The following is a 19,429-nucleotide window of genomic DNA, read 5'->3' as shown; positions in this document are numbered from 1 at the left end:
GTTCATAACCATTTTCGGCAATGAGGGGTTCACAACTTTTGCTAGTTGGTTTACCTATTATTTGTTTCTGGTGTATTTGATGGTAAGACCAATTCGGTTCCAGTAGCAAGACATAGGATACTTATAGGTAATAATCGGCTGTTAAGCTACAATCAACTTCAACGATGAGGGGTTTGCAACTTTTGCTAGTTGCAGTGAGGGGTTTGCAACTTTTTGCAAGTTGGTATACCTAGTATTTATTTTAAGATCTTTACAGATTAACAATTTCAGCATTTAATCGAAGCGAGGAAACAAATCCAATGTGTTTCTTTCGCAACACTTTACTCGGCGAAGCCGAACAAAGGTTGCCGCAACACCTCACGTTGCCCATGCAACGTAGATCTAGTTTTGCTTGTTTTGATACTGAGCTCTTTCCAAAGTTCAAAAACAATATCCAAGATATTTTTAAATTTTGAAATAAATTTACTTAATCAGCATTAAGGTACAAAAATAGGAGTGACGAAAAATAAATTTTAGTAACTATTCAACGATCTTAATACTTTGGTGCTGGGTAGGATGGTGCCTTGTAGGATGGAGCAGGGTAGGATGGGGCCTTGTATGTTGGTGCAGGGTATGCTGGCGCCTTGTATGCTGGAGCGGGGTACGCAGGAGCCTTGTATGCAGGTGCCTTGTAGGCTGGGGCAGGGTAGGCTGGTGCTTTGTATGCTGGGGCTGGGTAGGCTGGTGCCTTGTAAGAAGGCTCTGGGTACGATGGTTTGTAAGCTGGTTTGTAGTCGTATTTAGCTTCGCCAGAGTATTGGACATCAGCGACATATCCAGTATAGTCATCAGCAGTGTAGGTTACAGTCTGGACACGACCATCTGGAAGAAGAGTCTGGTAGCTACCCTTGACATATCCTTTGTCATCAGCGTATTCTTCGTGTTTGAAGTCGTTGTAGCTTGGGTCATCATGGACTGCCCATGCAAATTGGTAGGGGTGTGGGGCATTCTATAAAAATTGAAATAATTAGGTATTACAAAATAAGAAACGGGACTATTTTGTAAATGGTCTGACCTTGCTATGTCAACAAGATTATCGGTGTAGCTAGTCCTGTTGCGTAGCTCACTCATAGCTATGCATCCCTTTACTTACATATTTTTCTTAGCTCTTACAGTATTCAGGTGAAACTTTAATTGTATGAGGCTGTTTGTATGCAAATTCAGATTTTAAGGTATATTGTTTTGCTCTTAGTATTTGAATTCTAGTATTAAAGGAGATATAATTTTTAATTTGTTATTTTTTTATTTTTGATAGCTGTATTGGAATTTTAAGACAGTGGCTAGCCATCTTAGGCTAAGCATTACGCTAACTTGGTACTTCGTACTAGTAAAGATGGCAATTTTCAATTTTTTTAAAATAATTTTATTGAAACGTTAAGATAGCCGCTAGGTATTAGTTGATTCCGGTTATTTTATAAATGGAGACAGAATTGGGTATTCCCATTTTTAAGGTGTAAGGCCTAGGTTAGGGATGAAATATCGTGGATGAGAAATACAAGAAAATTGCAAAATGGGTAATTTATGCCTGATATAGAAATACAAGAAAAATACAAAATGGGTAATTTATGCCTGATAACTGTAAGGAATTATAGAAATTCCATAAAAAGTGCTCGAATTTCTCTATTGGGGATAAAAGGGGGAGGGATAATGAGTCTTAAAGTCACTTTGCATTCCTGCTTATCCAAAATACAACTTCAATAGTTTTCATGTTCCTTTTCTGTAAAAAATGGAGAACGTTTTCTGTTTTCTATTAAAAAAAAAAAAAAAAAAAAAAAAAAAAAAAAAAAAAAAAAAAAAAAGCTTGAGCAATAGCAAAGCATGTTTCAGTAACAATCCACGTAGCGTAGGTACCAATATTCTGATTCTATGCCTTCGGCTGGGAGTGATATGCGTGGTTGGGGGTAAATGATTCCACACTTCCCGTGTTTATCTCCAAAAATTTTTCAGTTGCCCGTTTAGAGCTAATTTGGTACTGGCTGAGCTTACAGGTTCAACCTGCTGACCCCTGTCCTAAATCAAATAATCTATGACACCAGAACTAGATTGCCTGCCCATAGGTTATTGAATTTAAGTCCAGAGTATTAACCACTTGGCTTCGACGAATAATCATAAACAAATAAACACCATTTATAACATACCATAAACACCAGAACTAGATAGCCTGCCCATAGGTTATTGAATTTAAGTCCAGAGTATTAACCACTTGGCTTCGACGAATAATCATAAACAAAATTCTACTATTCTACTACACAATAATATAACAATACACATATAGTAGAACAATAATTCTACTATTAAAACTTTAATATTTCCTTTTTTTCTACATGAGGAACCTAGAATTACGTGGAGAACTTAATGGTTGCGGTTATTTATTATTTACATAATTTTTTAAAATTGAAACTACGAAATAAATGGAATCTAGATCGACTGGGTCACGAAGTTGACATCAGTGATGTTAGTGATAAGCCGAAATGTAACCACACCTCTTGAATAGGTCACTTCCCATGTTAACTATTTTGGTATGATGATACAATAAAATACAGGAAGTTAATCAGCAAAGGTTGTTAACCGATCCAGTTTAAGTTAAAGTAGTTAAGTTAAAGTTAAAGCTTTACAACTACATTTTTGCACCCCATGTATTTTTCATAAGGGGGACTTAGAATTTATTTTATTCGAGTAGTTTACTAAAAGAACTTCTCTGTAAATATGTATGTGTATGGAGGGGGGTGGGTATAGTTTTCTAGGAGAGACAGATTTTTACCTGTGTTTTCTACCAATTTACGAGTCCGAGAAACATTTCAGGATGGAGAGGGGTATTCATACCCGATAGCCCTCTCCTCCCTTTTCCTGGATACACATCTGTGATTTGATTAACAGTTGAAAAGCAGTTAGTTTACATACAAATGTTGTCACTGGAAAGGTTTTTACACTTTTTTTTTATTTTTTTTTTGCAATATAGCCTAAACAATCAGGCTTTGAGCATAAAACCTTTATCGGACCAAACAATTTTATTTGGTGTAATTTTTCATCCTAATTTCATTTTAAAACCAATTGAATTCAGTGGTGTCGATTGGTGAGGGTGCATTTAACCCCTCTCCCTTAGATTTTCCCTTTGATTTTTTTGCCCTCTTTTTAGATTTTGAGAGCTTCACTGCTTTGAAATTTTCATTGCAATATTTTGAAGATATACCCCCCCAAGATTTAGACATTTTCGTGAATTGACGCCAGTGATTCAGGTGGCGTCACACTCAATATCTTGTATCACGAATGTGAGACAATAACCGGTTTTCGTGGTCTTTATACTAGACAATATTAGTTTTGGCTTGGTGGGAATCTACATTGTAGCCCTATTTTAATTAAATATTTAGTTGGTATTTTGGTTAGATTAGGTTAAACTATTTTAGGTTACGCATTTAATCTAATGCGGTCTGGGAAGCCCCCCTTCCATTATTCTTTGTTGTAGTTTTCATAATTTTGCTGATAAATCTTATAGTTTCATCATCTTTTATTTTATTTCATTAGCATTAGCTAAACTTCACTTTTCGACAGAACTTGAGTGTGATTGCTATAAGACACAAGCACCGTTCAAGTTCTCTCTACTCTCTACTACAGAAATCTCTACAGAATGGATTGGGAGTATAGGGGGTGGAGGGGGGAAACGGAAATCCTAGAAATTGGAAATCTTGGGAAACGCCTAGAGCGGAGAGATTGGGATGAAACTTGATGGGAAGAATAAGCACAACTTCTAGATACGGGATTGACATAACGGGCCAAATTTTTCTCTCTTTAGGGGAGTTGGGGGAATTTCTAGTGCTTTGATGAGCTCGAGAATAAGCACAAGTTATAGATACGTGATTGACATAAGCGGACCTGATTTCTGGGCTATTTCTCTCTACAAATCCGGAACAATCATCTCTATAAATACGGAACAATGCGGTTGGTTTATGAAGAAAAAACGTCATGAAAAGAATAATTGAATTAAAGCAAATTTCTTCGAACTAAACTAGGTGAAAATAATTTATGTCTCGTTGGTTGAACTTACAAGAAAAGGAATACTTACGTCATAAGATTGAGCTTTGTAGGCTGGCTTATACTCTGGCTTATATTCTGGTTTATATTCGGGTTTGTATTCAGGGTATGCGGGCTTGGGGTATTGAGGAACTGCTGCTGCTACAGCAATAAGAGCGGCAACTACGAAGGCCTGAAAATAAATTATAATAATAGGCAGTTCGTGGCAGTAAAAAACTTACACCATATTTTCTAGCTCTTTTTTATGTGTTACAGCCACGTTTGTCATGATTATCAGTTCTTAAAGTGCTAAATTACCAAATTTACCCAAATTTGCCAAATAGTGCCAAATTAAATATGCGACAATTACCAAATAAAGTAGTGCCAAATTACCAAATAGTGCCAAATTAAATAGTGCCAAATTAAATTAAATAGTTGCCAATTAAAGTGCCAAATAATGCCAAAATTACCCAAATTTGCGTGCTAGACAACAATTTTTGGAGCTACAGTCACAAAAATTGACTACAATGCTGCTAAAATAGCACTTTCGTGCTATAGTTGGCAACCCTTAGCACGTGCTACAGTGCGACGTATAATGAAATAGTGCTAATATAGCACTTTCGTGCTATAGTTGGCAACCCTTAGCACGTGCTACAGTGCGACGTATAATGAAAGAGTGCTAATATAGTACTTTCGTGCTACAGTTGGCAACCCAGGCAACAACATGACACTTTGAGTTGAAATGAGCAAGCGTAGTTTGAGTGGTATAAATCTAGGTAAACTAAAATAAATCTAACTTGTACAAGAGCAATATCTGCCACAATACTATACAGCTCTTTCTGTTTGATGTTTTTTTTTGTATCTGCAATGAAATACCAAAAATGTCTTTCTGATCCAAAATTTTGACTGCAGGGGGATACAGCTGCCATGGTGTAGGTGGTGATTTTGTTAGAATCGCATGTCAAATGGAACTAGTTTTAAATATGATGATTTTTTTTTATTATCTATTTTAAAATGCACAGAAAAAAATGGAGTAACATCAAAATATATGTTTTATTTTAATATTCTCACAAACAGGGATATGAGGCTAAGGAAGGTTGTATAATAAGAATAATACGTTGTCGCTATATAAAATAAAATAGTATCTTTACTAAATAACCAAATAAATTAAAATTATCTTTCTGTCTTCTTTTACTTCTTTCTTAGCTTCTGTATTTTATTGTTTCTGACTGTTAGCTATTAAAGCTATTTTTCCAATAATTTCAGTATATTTAAGCTATATGGAGTATATTATTTTTCTGTTGTGCTATAACTTGCTGTTTGGTAAACTATTTGCCATATTATATTTTGCTATTATCCTACCGCTGTCATCCATACACGATGAAACTATTATGATATACTATTCTAGTATATTTGGTATGTTACTAGTATTTTAGGTATTTCAAAATCAACACATTTTAGCTATGTCAACACTAACTCATTTATTTGGGTTAGAGCGATATTTGGTTGGAGAAAATTTAGGCAGCACATCCTTATGTTTGGTTTCATTGCTTTAAATTTAGGTCAGGCTTTAAATAAAATCAAACAGTTCCTGGTAACGAAATGTAAGTAAGGAGCAACCTGGCTCAATAGTAACCGTAACTAAAAAAAAAAATTGATACCAATAGATATGTCAAAAAAATTAGAGTTTTAGACTGATTTTAAATATATAAGTTTCTAAGTTTAGCTAAACCCATAAAAGGTTACGAGCCTGAGAAAATGGGCCTAACTTTTGAAAAAAGGGCTAAAGACCCCCTAAAATTCATGCTATGAAAATCACAGCATCAGATTCAGCGTATTAGAGAACCTTACTGTAGAGTTTTCCAGCTCCTATCTGCAAAAATGCGGAATTTTGTACTTTTTGCCAGAAGAAAGATCATGGATGCGTGTTTATTTTTTTCCCAGGGGTGATCATGCCGATCCAGTGACCCTAAAAGTTCAGGAGAGGGCTCATTCTAAAGGAAATTAAAAGTTCTAGTGCCATTTTTAAATGACCAAAAGAATCGGAGGGCAACTAGGCCCCCTCTCGTGCCACTTTTTCCCAAAATCGTCCGATCATAATTCTGAAATTTCAATTTTGTACAGCATTTTTCAAAGGCCTAATAACTATGTCTTTGGAGATAACTCGACCTCCCACAGCCCCTGGGTAAAGTGGGTAAAGGTTTTTGAGTTATAAAATTAGTCCATTATTTGCATATAGTATTCGTATAGTATTAATATTTTGGGAAGTATACATACATTTTTTGGGTCGGGAGGGGAGGACGAAATTTTTGCTGGAGGGACTTCGCACGGGGAGATTTTTCCATGTAGAGGGAAATTTCTAGAGGGTGGACTTTTCAGGGGAAGTTGTACACTGGGATATTTGCCAGAATTCCTGTACGAAATTTCTTTATATGTATCGCTTTCTCTTTACTGACTCAATTTTCCGCGTGGAGGTGTTAAGGGTATTGTCTGGGGCAAAGTTTCACCAGGATTGAATTTTTCAGAGGATGTTTCCGTTGGGAGGGGAATTTTCCGTGGAGGCGGAGCCATATATTTCTGTCGTTATTTAAAAAACGATCAGAAATTAAAGAAACAAGTTTTTTCAACTGAAAGTAAGGATCAACATTAAAACTTAAAACGGAAAGAAATTACTACGTATATGAAGAGCCTTATCCCCCTCCACGCCTCACTCTTTACGATAAAGTTTGAAATATGTCCCAACTCTTTAAGAGCGACTCCTGAAAGACAACAGTCGTTTAGAACAATAAGAAGCTCTTTTCAAAGTACTAAAAAAAAACTTTGATGTCAAAAAATCTAAATATTAACTATTTCTGCATGTGAGGGGAGGGGTTATATTCATATTTGGGGAATAAATATAAACTTCTAACTGTCTTTAGAACCGAATAAGATGAAGGAAAGAGGGTTAATAGAAGAGATTAAGTGTATTAAGTTTAATGCTATGATTTATAAATACAACTTTGACATTAAGTGTTACATATTGTCTTTCGGATTACCGCAGCTTTTCATATAATAAAAAAATCATAAAACAAAAATACAATTTAATAAATTACAAAATGATTATAATTCTTAGTTAGTTTATTTGGAATTTTCCTCCCCTAAAATTTCTGTGACCGGGGCAAGTGTCCCCTCTAGTTTTGGCTGCTAGTTACTAGTATTTCTCGTTTCTACTTTGAGATTTATTCGGCTTTCAGTATTTGCATTTGGAGGTCTCTACTAAAATTAGTTGAGGGTTTATTAGTCGAACACTCTTTTTGAGCTACTACAGGTAGATCCAGTAAAAAGAAAAAAAAGCTGTTCAAATTCATTTGTTTCTTTTTGTTTGACATAAAAAAAAAATCAATCTTGATATACAAAGTGATAAATAAAAGAAAATATCAGTCCTAACAGCATAGATAAATAAATATCATGAAATACATCTAAAATATCTAAAGAAGTCTTAATAAAGACTTTTCATGAACAGTTTAAAAATTTGATCTTTAAAAAAGTTTTGAGGTATTACACTACTCCATATAGATATTTGGCTAGGTAAGAATATATCTTGCTAACCTAGTGTTCGAGGACAAAGTTAAATTTGGCAAAAATTTAGGCCCCTTCGGATTTTTTAGAAACTTAGTTGTTTTTTGATTTTGCACTAACAAATAATTTTTAACTTAAATAGCAAAAAGGTGAATTAAGATCAAATTAAAATGTAGGAGAGTCTCTAGTAAGATCATGTGATATATTCCTTATATTTTCCTTTATTATATTTTAAACTATGATAAATAAACAATATTGTTAAAATAAATAATATTGTTAGGATCGTACCAAATAGGACAAGAAATACCGTAGCAATATCTAGGTTATAGAAAATAGAAAATGAGACGAAAGATATTAGAAGAGTCGAGTCATCAAATTTTTATAAAAATACAAACTCTGAAAGCTTTGGGCTGAAATTAAGTGTCTTAAGACTTTTTTTATTCTAAATTTTAAACTGATTTTTTAAGTTAAAATATGTCATTTTGGTAATGTGCTCCAAGAAATTGTAAATGTACCCTTAACTTCGCTGTTGCTCTTTTAGATAGTAGTAAAACGTTTTCTTTCAAAAATAAAGAAATCATACCTTCATATTTAGTTTGTATAGCTTAAATCTAGATAACTCTTTAAACAAAATCGTAAAGAGGACTGATGCTAAAACATTTGCTACCATCGCAATATATACTTCTCACTTTTGCTTTTTTTTTCTTTTTCGAGACCTCGCCCAAGTTCAAGTTCACTATCGCTGAAGCAGACTAAAAGGTGATTTAACTTTGAGCTTTTTTGATGGACTCAATATAGATACAGTAATTGGTTCCGGTTAGTCTGTTCTACAGCGTTGCAATATGTAGCATAGTTTAAAATATCAAACTGAAACATAACTAAACTGAATCAGTTTTGTTTCAGTTTAGTCGATGATCTAGTGACTAAATTATCGGCTAAAATTCCTGCAGAATTTCAAAATTCTTTTGCTATATTTTCTTTATTTGCTTAAGCTGGTACGTATGCAGGTCATGGGGTATTTTTTGCCTGCCCCCCTTTGGACTCTCCCTTCCGTTATTATTTCGTCCGTGTTTTGTTTATATTTTTATAATTGACCATTTTTTGGTGTTTTGGTGAACTAGCCCTCTTCCCTACCCCTCATAAATGTGTGCTCGTGTGTGCGCGTGTGTAAAGGATTTTTCCTATTGAGCTGTTATTTATCCGCCATGAAAAAGTAGTGGTCTTCGAAATACCAACTTCATATTTTTGAGTGCTGACATCTATGCAGTAGCCAAGATGAGCCCACGCCTGCCCCTGGGTCACAGGTGGCCTGCCTTGCTGCACAGAATGCAATCACATTTTCTGCAATATACTATATTTTAGGCGAGGGATTGCATATTTTTTAACATCTGATGTACATTTTGGAGAGCAACTTCTTCGGTGGCAAACTTTCATCTCTTAGCGTTTTCTCTGCCATGATTCGGATACTTCACATCGCACTAGGCTCAACGTCACCACGCTTTTACACACGGTTTACACGATTTTTGAAAATAGACAGACTCTTAATTTCGGGTATTTTAGTTTGAAGTTACACAGGATGGAAAACAATAGCAACTATTGCGGTTAAAGCAAACATAGACAAAAAGGACTAGGGATTTTTGCGGACCCTAGTAATCAATGCACTAGGACTAACGAAGATATCGGCCTATCAATACGATGAGTTGACAAATAATGAATCAAAATTATAGAGAGAAACGGAAAGTGCTTTAAAGAAAAACTGTTTTCTAGGGGGTTCTAAAGAGTCGAATATTATGGTCAAGATGCTTTTGATCTCGTTTGGTATGGGTTTTTAAAAATGAGGGTGGAACAAGCACAAAGAAACTAGCAAAGACGCAAACTAAAAAATAAAATAAAATAAGAGGTAACAAGAGAACAATGTCTATAGTTTTATTTTTTGAGACTATTGAGGTTAATTGAAATTACTTCAAAACAGGTTTGATATTCATTTCATTTCAGGTTATAGCAACAAATAAAACGAACTGAAAATTTAGAAAAGCCGGTATAATATTCCAAATAAGGTTCTGGAAAAAAGGAAAAAAAAAGTCTTTTTTCAGTCCTATGTCAGTAGAAGGTCCCGGGTAAATAGAATGGGAAACTTATAAAAGTTAGGTATTTGCCGATTTAGTGTAAGAAGCTTGTAATTAAAGACTGTTAGTGCCACCCATTGTGTAGAGTTACAGAAAAACTATTTTCTAGGGGGTTCTAAAGAGTCGAATATTATGATCAAGATGCTTTTGACATCTCGTTTGGTAGGGGTTTTTAAAAATGAGGGTGTAAAAAGGTTTTTAAAAAATAAAATAAAATAGGAGGTAACAAGAGAACAGTGTCTATAGTTTTATTATTTGAGGCTATTGAGGTTAATTGAAATTACTTCTAAACAGGTTTGATATTCATTTCATTTCAGGTTATAGCAACAAATTATAAAAGTTGGGTATTTGCCGATTTAGTATAAGAAGCTTGTAATTAAAGACTGTTAGTGCCACCCATTGTGTAGAGTCACGTGACATTATTAGAAATTGGAAAGTTTCAATGAAAATTGTGTTATCTATTTAGTTAATTTGCAATGTTTTTAAATTCCAGCTAAAATTTCTCTAGGTGTGATAATTAGTCCATTTTTTAAAGAATAATTTTAAGCCAAAATCTAGTTTAGACAAAGTAGTTTTAGCACAAGTTGGAATTTTTTTTTTTGGGGGGGGGGGTGAGTAGGCTAGTTGATTTATAGCTGTTAGTTCTACTTGGAAGAAAAGTCTGCTTTCCTTACCCTCCCTTGTATTTTAAGTACCCAAAAAGACAATTATAGAGCAGTTTTGATTCAAGCAAAGTCGCCAAAGAACTGATGCCAGGTCATGGGCGTGTATAGTTCTCAATTTATGTTTTCGTCTGTTTTCAAACCTCTCTGAAGTTGATACCCACTGTAAACACCAAAATGGTGATTGGTATTAAATTATTTCATGAAATGAATCAGTTATTTTGTTTAATTTGTTCTGAAGCATTACAGTATGTGTGATTGTAACCGACAGGAATTTACTGAAAATATTAACAACCCCCTTCCCTTTCGCTAAGTTAGTCTATTGTTGGTTTTGCTTATGTAATTTAAAATATTATGTTGCATCAAAAACATCTTTTTTTAAATTCAAAACTTTCAAAAAATCGATTTTTCAAACTCAATTTTCAAAAATCAAATTAATTAAATTTAAAATTTCGCGTTTCTTAAATATTACATAAAAGTTTTCAGGAAAATGATAAAAACGAAAAAACAAAAGCAAATCATTTAAGATTGGTGTTAATGAATAGTTCCTTATACAATAAAAGTTTTTTTTTTATGTACTTGAGTATAAGATAAACACACGTTTGATGTCGAAAGATGGGGATATCAACTATTTCTGCACTTGAGGGGAGGGTTATATTTGTATTTGGGGAATTAATATACACTTCTCGCTATTGCCGTATCCCGGATGTTTTTCGGGGCGGGGGGTGTAAAGGGATTTTTTTTCAGAAAGGGGCTTCAAAAAACTCAAAAAAGCGCATAAAAATGTTTTATATATTCATTTTGTTATGCTTTTGCGTCGGACAAACATTTTAGAAACGGGATTCAAACCCCCTAGCCTTCCCCTTCAGATACAGCCTTGCTTCTAGCACTGGTAATTTTTCTTTTTGACACTAGTTCTAGTCCCCACTGTTAAAAATTCCAATGCTCCTTGGTCCTGGGTACTTCTTAATGTCCTGTTGTAAGCTGGCCCGAACATACTATGGGGACTTGGGAAGAGCCTATTACTCCTAGATCTTCACTTATTTTACTATTTTGTTGCACGACACAACAATTTTTTGCAAAGATGGCCAAGTGATACTGAGTAAAATTTCTAAGACAATTAATCGATATAGTACTCTCAACTAGCGGTTTATTTGGCCTGCCAGTTTCTTAAGCTCTTATATCATGTGTTAACGCAATCGTCTTTAACGATATATGCCGTTCACATAGAATAGTTGGTTATTATAGTCAATTATCTTTAAGCTTCATTTGACTGAGTCGATTCAGTCGAGGCTTCGTTCATTCATGTACAACAATGTTCAAAATGAATTATTAATGTGCATCAACTATTCTGGGGTGGCCAGCAACTCTTTCTGTGGTAGGTAATTTTGAAGACCACATTGCCTTTCCATTATAAAAGAGTAGTTGTTAATTATTCAGAACACACTCAAGTTCTTAATCTGAATGTAACATCTGAGGAAACCGGATTCATAGGTACACAGACAAGTGATGGGTGTCAGAATGCATTGGACTTATAAAGTTGGGGCTATATATTTGCACATTAGGAGGTTCGGGGTGAAGTATTGCTGGTATGCATGCAAAATGTGTTAGCTACAATTATTCTTCATATTATGAATTAAGAATTGTTTTCTAACTTCATTCTGTCCAAATATTTTATCCCCCCCCCCTAATTTGCGAATATGTAGCCCAAATTATACAAGTCCGATGACCCTGTCACTTGTCCTTGTGACTATGAAACCAGTTTCCTCAGATACTTGTGTTTCTCAGATACTTGTGTTTCAGATAACTTGTGTTTCAAGTGTGTCAAATCAAGAAGTGTGTTTGGAATAATCAATAAGCACCATCAAAAATTTGAATAGGGATATATCCTTTTCTTAGACAGTGATAAAAATATGCACAAAATATACTAGATATTTTGTGAATGTTATTATCACTATCTAATAAAAGGATTTAACCCTATTCTAACTTTTATTTATCATCTTTCTTAGGGAAGGGGCTCTATGAAGCCTGAACAGTATTTCCTTAGATCCAAATTTCTATATCTATAAGAGTTTCTTAGGATAAATATGGGGGAGAGGGTGGGGAATCTACTCCAAATTTTTTTTGCCTTTTTTGAGGAAAATTTGAAGTATAGGTCCTGCATATTACCAGATTTTCTTTTCGTTTCGTTACGGGTTTCCATTTAGTTTCACCTTTCCATATTTTGAAAACAAAATCATCATTCATATACCTACCTAAATAAGTTGCCTATGGGAGGGTGGATTTCCTAAGAACAAGATTTGCCTGATGACCCCACTCTTGAAATGTTGATCCTAAAATCTTTTCCGACATTTCAAACCCTTCATCCCTGAAACTATACAATTTTATATTTTCATAGCGTTCTTACAGAATGTACTAGATGGGGGAAAGGCGCTCTTGGAGTACCTGCTCCTGGAACAGAAACCCATTTTTTGTAATAAAATTTTTGTTTAAAAATTCTTTCTGTGACTCAGAATGCAACCGTTTATATTGAATTCGATGCTGTAAAAACAAAATCGAATGTAAATATGTCTGTCTCTATGTCCTGCATGCATTACAACGCAGTTCATCTGATTGCCAAGAAACTTAAAAATAATTGTCCAATACAATCTTCTGAAGGTTTTAGGCAAAATATTTTCGTCCCCCTCCCCAAGACCCTCTTACTAATTTTCATGCTGACTAAAATTAGATACTCCTGAACACAAATATTTGGCATTTGCTTTAGTTCACATTCATTACAATTTCTGGATTTTAATTATCCAACCACGCCCGACGGGTAAGTTACTAATCTTTGCCTGATTTTTCAAACACTCTTAAATTAAAAAATGCCTTCATTATTTTAAATTTTGGAAAAATTTTGCAGAAAAGAATTATCGAGGGAAGAGTGATTTTCCATGAGATATTTTTCCTGTGAAGAATCTTCAGGGTTAGGGAATTTTCTGGGGCGATTCTCGTGAAGGGTGAATTTTCCGTGGAGGACGATTTTTCCGCAGCAAAGTGTCCACGGGACGAATTGTCCGTGGGTGGGGTCAAATAGTTATAACTTAAAGAATACAATCGTTATTAATACGCTGGGGGGATTTTAGGAGGGTTTCTTTTCTTTTGAGACGGCAGCAACATACGATGGTGACTCGTCGTCGTGTGAGGAATTTTCTCGTCAGTTTTAACTTCACAGGAATATTACTTTTTGTAAAAAAAATGAAACTATTTATAAATGGACCATAATCCCAGTTTAGTATCCTAATTAAAAAATGTAAACAAAATTTACCGTTCGTTATTAGATTGTAAACTCTGTGTCGTTTGTAATACAATTCATGGCTGAGTAATTTTTAACGCAAAATGGACGATTTTTGTAAACACTTTATATACCAAGCATGTCTAAGTAATCAACTAAATATTTAATGTATAGTGAAAAAAGAAATCACCAACGCAACAGCACAAACACAGTCATCAGGAAAATACACACTTGCCTATAGGGTTTCGGCACTTTAAATTCTCTACCCAGGCAAGTGGCGTGCCTGATATTTTCTTAGATATTTTGATTGATTTTAATAATTCATCTAGAGCTAATTGAATTTCATAACGCCGCGACAAGGAGAGTACCGCATATTTGAAATTAGTCAGTCAGTTTGTGCAGTGTGTGTTTTATTGAAAATTTTAATTGCACATTCGCAATATATTCTAATAGCGTCGTGATTAGTAACGTTTCCATAAGTTTGGTCATCATCTTTCAACAACGTTCCAAATGAGTTTACTAATGTTGCTAATGAGTTTTTAGTGACATTTTGTTTGTACTGTTTCCAAACCAAGCGTGAACTGAGTCAAAGATGCTAGTTAGGATGGAAGAGGTGTTACTTTAATAAACATTTTAATCAAAACATAGCAGGTTAAAAAGTAAATTACTCCCTCCCCCAACTTTGAAAAATTTGAAATTAATGAATTTGAAATAAATGAATGAATTTTTAGAGGTTTTACGAGTTCAGGGTGCTCAAATAGGCTTGAAAATTAATGTTAAGAAGACTAAGTCACTAAGGTTAGGAATAAGTGAAGATGAACAGGTGACCTTAGGTAACGAAAAGATTGATCAGGTTGGGAGCTTCAGTTACCTTGGTAGTATTATTAGTAAAGATGGTGGGAGCAGTGAAGATGTTAAAAGTAGAATAGCTAAAGCTCAGGGTATTTTTTCACAGTTAAAAAAAGTTTGGAAGAATAGAAAGATAAGCCTACAAACCAAGATTAGAATATTGGAAGCTACAGTGATGACAGTGGTCAAATATGGCTCTGAAGCATGGACACTCCGAAAAGCAGATGAAAATTTACTAGATGTTTTCCAGAGAAATTGCCTACGGATTGTTCTGGGTACCCGGCTGACTGACCGTATTTCAAACAGTAGGTTGTACGAAAAGTGTGGTTCAATCCCGCTTTCTGGGGCTATAATGAAAGAAAGGTTGAGATGGCTAGGCCACGTTCTACGGATGAAGGATGACAGATTACCGAAGATTGTCCTTTTTGGCCAACCGTCTGGGGCTACACGGAAAGCAGGTCGTCCTTGTCTGGGTTGGGAGGATGTCATAAATAAGGATTTAAAGGAAATGGGAACTTCCTGGGAGTTTGTAAAAAGGGAGGCTTTAAATAGATTAGGTTGGAGGAGGAGCGTGCGTAGCTGTGTTGGCCTCAGGCGGCTTGGTGCTGCAGTGAGTTATTAGTAGTAGTAGTAGTAGTAACATCATTAAAAGTCTCGTTGCCCATCCCTACCTTTAATGACGAGTAATTTTGGCCAGTTTGGCTACCCTCACTAATAACCTTTCAGCGAAACTTGCATGTGTTGTGCTATAATCAGTTTTAAATCATCTCCATGGAATATAGGTTTTTATGGCACTTGGTATTAACCAAGTGACATATAGCAATCGCAAATTCTGTCGGTCTGTCTGTCGGTCCCAGTTTTGCTACTTTAGGCACTTCCAGGTAAGCTAGGACGATGAAATTTGGCGAGCGTATCAGGGACCGGACCAGATAAAATTAGAAATAGTCGTTTTCCTAATTTGACCATCTGGGGGGGGGGGGAGTGTGGGGCCAGTTAATTCGTAAAAAATAGAAAAAATGAAGTATTTTTAACTTATGAGCGGGTGATGGGATCTTAATGAAATTTGATGTTTGGAATGATATTGTGTCTCAAAGCTCTTATTTTAAATCCTGACCAGATCTGATGACATTGGGGGGAGTTGGAGGGGGGAAACCTAAAATCTTGGAAAACGCTTAGAATGGAGGAATCGGGATGAAACTTGTTGGGGAAAATAATCAGAAGTTCTAGATAAATGATTGACATAACCGGAACCATTTTGCTCTGTTTGGGGGGCTTGAGGGGGGGGGGGGGTTAATTCTGAAAAATTAAAGAAAATGAGGTTTTTTAACTTACGAAGGAGTGATCGGATCTTAATGAAATTTAAAGTTTGGAAGAATATCGTGTCTCAGAGCTCTTATTTTAAATCCCGAACAGATCCGGTGATATTAGGAGGAGTTGGGGGGAACCTAAAATCTTTGAAAATGCTTAGAGTGGAGGGATCGGAATGAAACTTGGTGGGAAAAATAAGCACAAGTCCTAGATATGTGATTGACATACCGGAATGGATCGGCTCTCTTTTGGAGAGTTGGGGGGGGGCTAGGGTTAATTCTGGAAACTAGAAAAAATGAGGTATTTGTAACTTACGAAGGAGTGATCGGATCTCAATGAAATTTGGAAGGATATCGTGTCTCAGAGCTCTTATTTAAACTCTTATTGTCACCTGGATCCGGTGACATTAGGGGGAATTGAGGGGGGACCTAAAATCTTGGAAAACGCTTAGAGTGGAGGGATCGGGATGAAACTTGGTGGGAAAAATAAGCACAAGTCCTAGATAAATGATTGAAATAGCCGGAACGGATCTGCTCTCTTCGGGGTAGCTGGGGGGGGGGAGGGTTAATTCTGAAAAATTAGAAAAAAATGAGGTATTTTTAACTTACGAACGGGTGATCGGATCTCAATGAAATTTGATATTGAGAAGGATATCGTGTCTCAGAGCTCTGATTTTAAGTCCCGACTAGATCTGGTGACATTGGGGGGAGTTTGGGGTGAAGGAACCTAAAATGATTGAAAACGCTTAGATTGGAGGGATCAGGATGAAACTTGTTGAGGAAAATAAGCAGAAGTTTTAGTTACGTGATTTACATAATTGGAACGGATCCACTCTATTGGGGGGGGGGGGGGTTAATTCTGAAAAATTAGAAACAATTACGTATTTTTAACTTACGAAGGAGTGATCGGATCCTCATGAAACTTCGTATTTAGAAGGACCGCGTAACTCAGATCTCTTATTTTAAATGTCAGCCAGATCCAGTGTAATTGGGGGGCAGTTGGGTGGGGGGAACTGGAAGTCTTATAAAGTACTTGATGCGGTGAGATCAGGATGAAACTGGATGGGAAGAATAAAGCCTGTTTAAGATACGTGACTGACATAACTGGACCGGATCTGCTCTCTTTGGTGGCTTTTTTTTCGGGGGGGGGGGGAATTTTGAAAGTTGAGGTATTTGTAACTTACGAAAGGGCGACCAGATTTGATATTTAGAAGGATCTTGTGCTTTAAAGCTCTAGTTTTAAATTCCGACCACATCCTGTGACACTGGGGGGAGTTGAGGGGGAAACCGGAATTCTTGGAAAACGTGAAAATTGGGATATTTCTATCTTACGAATAGGTGATCAGATCTTAATGAAATTTGATATTTAGAAGGAATTCATGTCTCAGAGCTCTTATTTCAAGTCCCGATCAGATCTTTTGACATTGGGGGGAGTTGGAGGGGAAAATCTTGGAAAACACTTGGAGTGGAGGAATCGGGATGAAGCTTGGCGGATACAATAAGCAAATGTCCTTGATACCTAATTGACGGTGGATTCGCTCTCTTTGGGGGACTTGGGGGGAGGGGTTCAGTGATTTGGTGAGTTTGGTGCTTCTGGACGTGCAAGGACGATGAAAATTGGTAGGTCTGTCAAGGAGCTGCATAAATTGACTTGATGAAGTCGTTTTCCCAGATTTGACCATCTGGGGGGCTAAAGGGAGAGGAAAAATTAAAAAAATTAGGTATTTATAACATACGAGTGGGTGATCGGATCTTAATGAATTTTGATATTTAGAAGGACATCGTGACTCAGAGCTCTTATTTTATATTCTGACCGGCATTAAGCCTCTTATTTTCCTTTTAAATCAATCTATTGATTCATAGAATTTTGTTAGAGCTCATACCATATGATCTCTTGGCTCTTAGCTCTTCTTGCCTCGTCACAAGTGCCATATGAGCTCTTAGCTCTTGTTTTTTCAAGTTTTTTTTTTACTGTTTATAATGGAAGAACGCACAAAATTCATTGCATGAATTAATCAGATAGACGAATATTGTACTAAAATCAGATACGAACCTATTCCTCATGATTTTATGCTTGCTTGGATTTCACTTGTGCATTAGCATAAAACTGACCTATTTGACAACTGATGGTGACAAATTTGTACATTTCCCAAATTTCAATTTTTTCCCTTTTTATCCCTCTGCCTAAACAATCTCTTAAGCCTTACTGCTTCTCCGTTTACGAAAAATTAAGAGAGAAAAGGGGGTTTAATTTAAATGAAACAGTGGAACAAAAAAAAAACGAAATAAAAATCAACAACATAACATTAATTAATATAAAAAAAATTAGAATGTGAGTTGTATTTATTTGTTTTGCTTTTTAGTTGTTTTCTTCTCTTACTATCTTCCATGTGCTTACGTGTCATTTTTTGGACGATTTTACAAAAACAAAGTTTTTTCCTTCTTTAAAATTTTCTTTCCTATTTGTTAAAAAAGGCGCCCGGACGTGGAGCTGAATATTTGGATTTTTTATCACTAATTAGCGTTTTAATTTTTTTTTTGTTCCACTGCTTTATTTAAATTTAACATGTTTTTTTCTCTTAATTTTTCGTACCTCTTTAGCCAGGCTGCTATTCAAAATTGTACTGTATCCAAAGATTCAATTGTGAGAACTCACAAGATCTAAGACTAAATTATAATGTTTATATATTCTTGAGGGTATATACTTTTACCTAGAGTCTACCAAATAATTTCATCAAGACAAATTTGAAGTTATGCCGGCCTTGCCCCCTGTCTGCATTTATTTTTAGGGGTTGAATCAAAGGAACAGTTGGAAAAAATTCTAACCCTGGAATTAGAGTAGCCCCTAAATATTGACTTTTTTTTACCCCCCAGCATCAAGTAGACGATATTCTATTACGATTTCTTCGGCTATAGTTTTTGGAGGATTTTTTGCTCATGTATTCCTTGAAATAGCTGTTACAACACTGCTTTTGAAACAAATAATTAAGGCAAGGTTTACTTTTCTGATTGATTGACTTAGGTTGTAAACTACTTAAGCACTTTTAATACTTATTTTAAATATTCACGACTGACTAATTTTCAAACAAATGAAGGATTCTGCGGTAATATCATATGCCATTTATGTTTGAAAAATCAATTAAATATTGCAAAACAGGTTTTACTGACACACAGACTGATTGATAGTAAATTAAGAGACAGGATTACCGAAGGCAGCGTTGTCAGCGTTTTGAATCAACTATTATTGCACCGCAAGAGATTAGTTTGTTCCATTTGAACAGCAGGTGAAAAATTACTGTAACAAGAAATTGTCAACAAACTAAAACTTGTGATATATGTTTAGTAAAACAGGAGCAAGCAAAACCAAAGTCTACCAGGAAATTTGATTGTACCAAAAATTAACAAATGTACTGCATTACACCAGACCCTCTAAACTGTACCAAAAATGGTACGATTTTACCCTGTTAGCATCGTTGGCTAGGATATTTAAAGTTTCAATAGTAGCAAATGCGGTACCATTGTTCCGCGTTGGCAACGTTGCCTAGGAGTATTTAAAGTTTAAATAGCAAAATAATAGAGACGGGTTTTAGATGGCTCTTCATCTTT

At 35.4% G+C, this 19,429-nt stretch overlaps 2 protein-coding genes across 4 annotated transcripts in view; one reads left to right on the top strand and one right to left on the bottom strand.

Moving 5' to 3' along the window:
- Nucleotides 1-19,429, top strand: part of LOC136035685 (reelin-like) — a 538,294-nt gene that overhangs the window by 89,656 nt on the left and 429,209 nt on the right. The window lies entirely within an intron of this gene.
- Nucleotides 442-8,346, bottom strand: LOC136035684 (adhesive plaque matrix protein-like). Its single transcript, XM_065717613.1, has 3 exons — nucleotides 8,189-8,346; nucleotides 4,100-4,240; nucleotides 442-988 (listed from the first exon to the last, which is right to left on the bottom strand). Exons 1-3 carry the CDS (start codon nucleotides 8,273-8,275, stop codon nucleotides 533-535), a joined length of 684 nt encoding a protein of 227 aa, XP_065573685.1. The 5' UTR covers nucleotides 8,276-8,346; the 3' UTR covers nucleotides 442-532.

Source organism: Artemia franciscana, chromosome 14 (genome assembly GCF_032884065.1).
Source record: "Artemia franciscana chromosome 14, ASM3288406v1, whole genome shotgun sequence".
Lineage (NCBI taxonomy): Eukaryota > Metazoa > Arthropoda > Branchiopoda > Anostraca > Artemiidae > Artemia > Artemia franciscana.
This window is presented reverse-complemented; position numbering and strand designations above follow the sequence as displayed.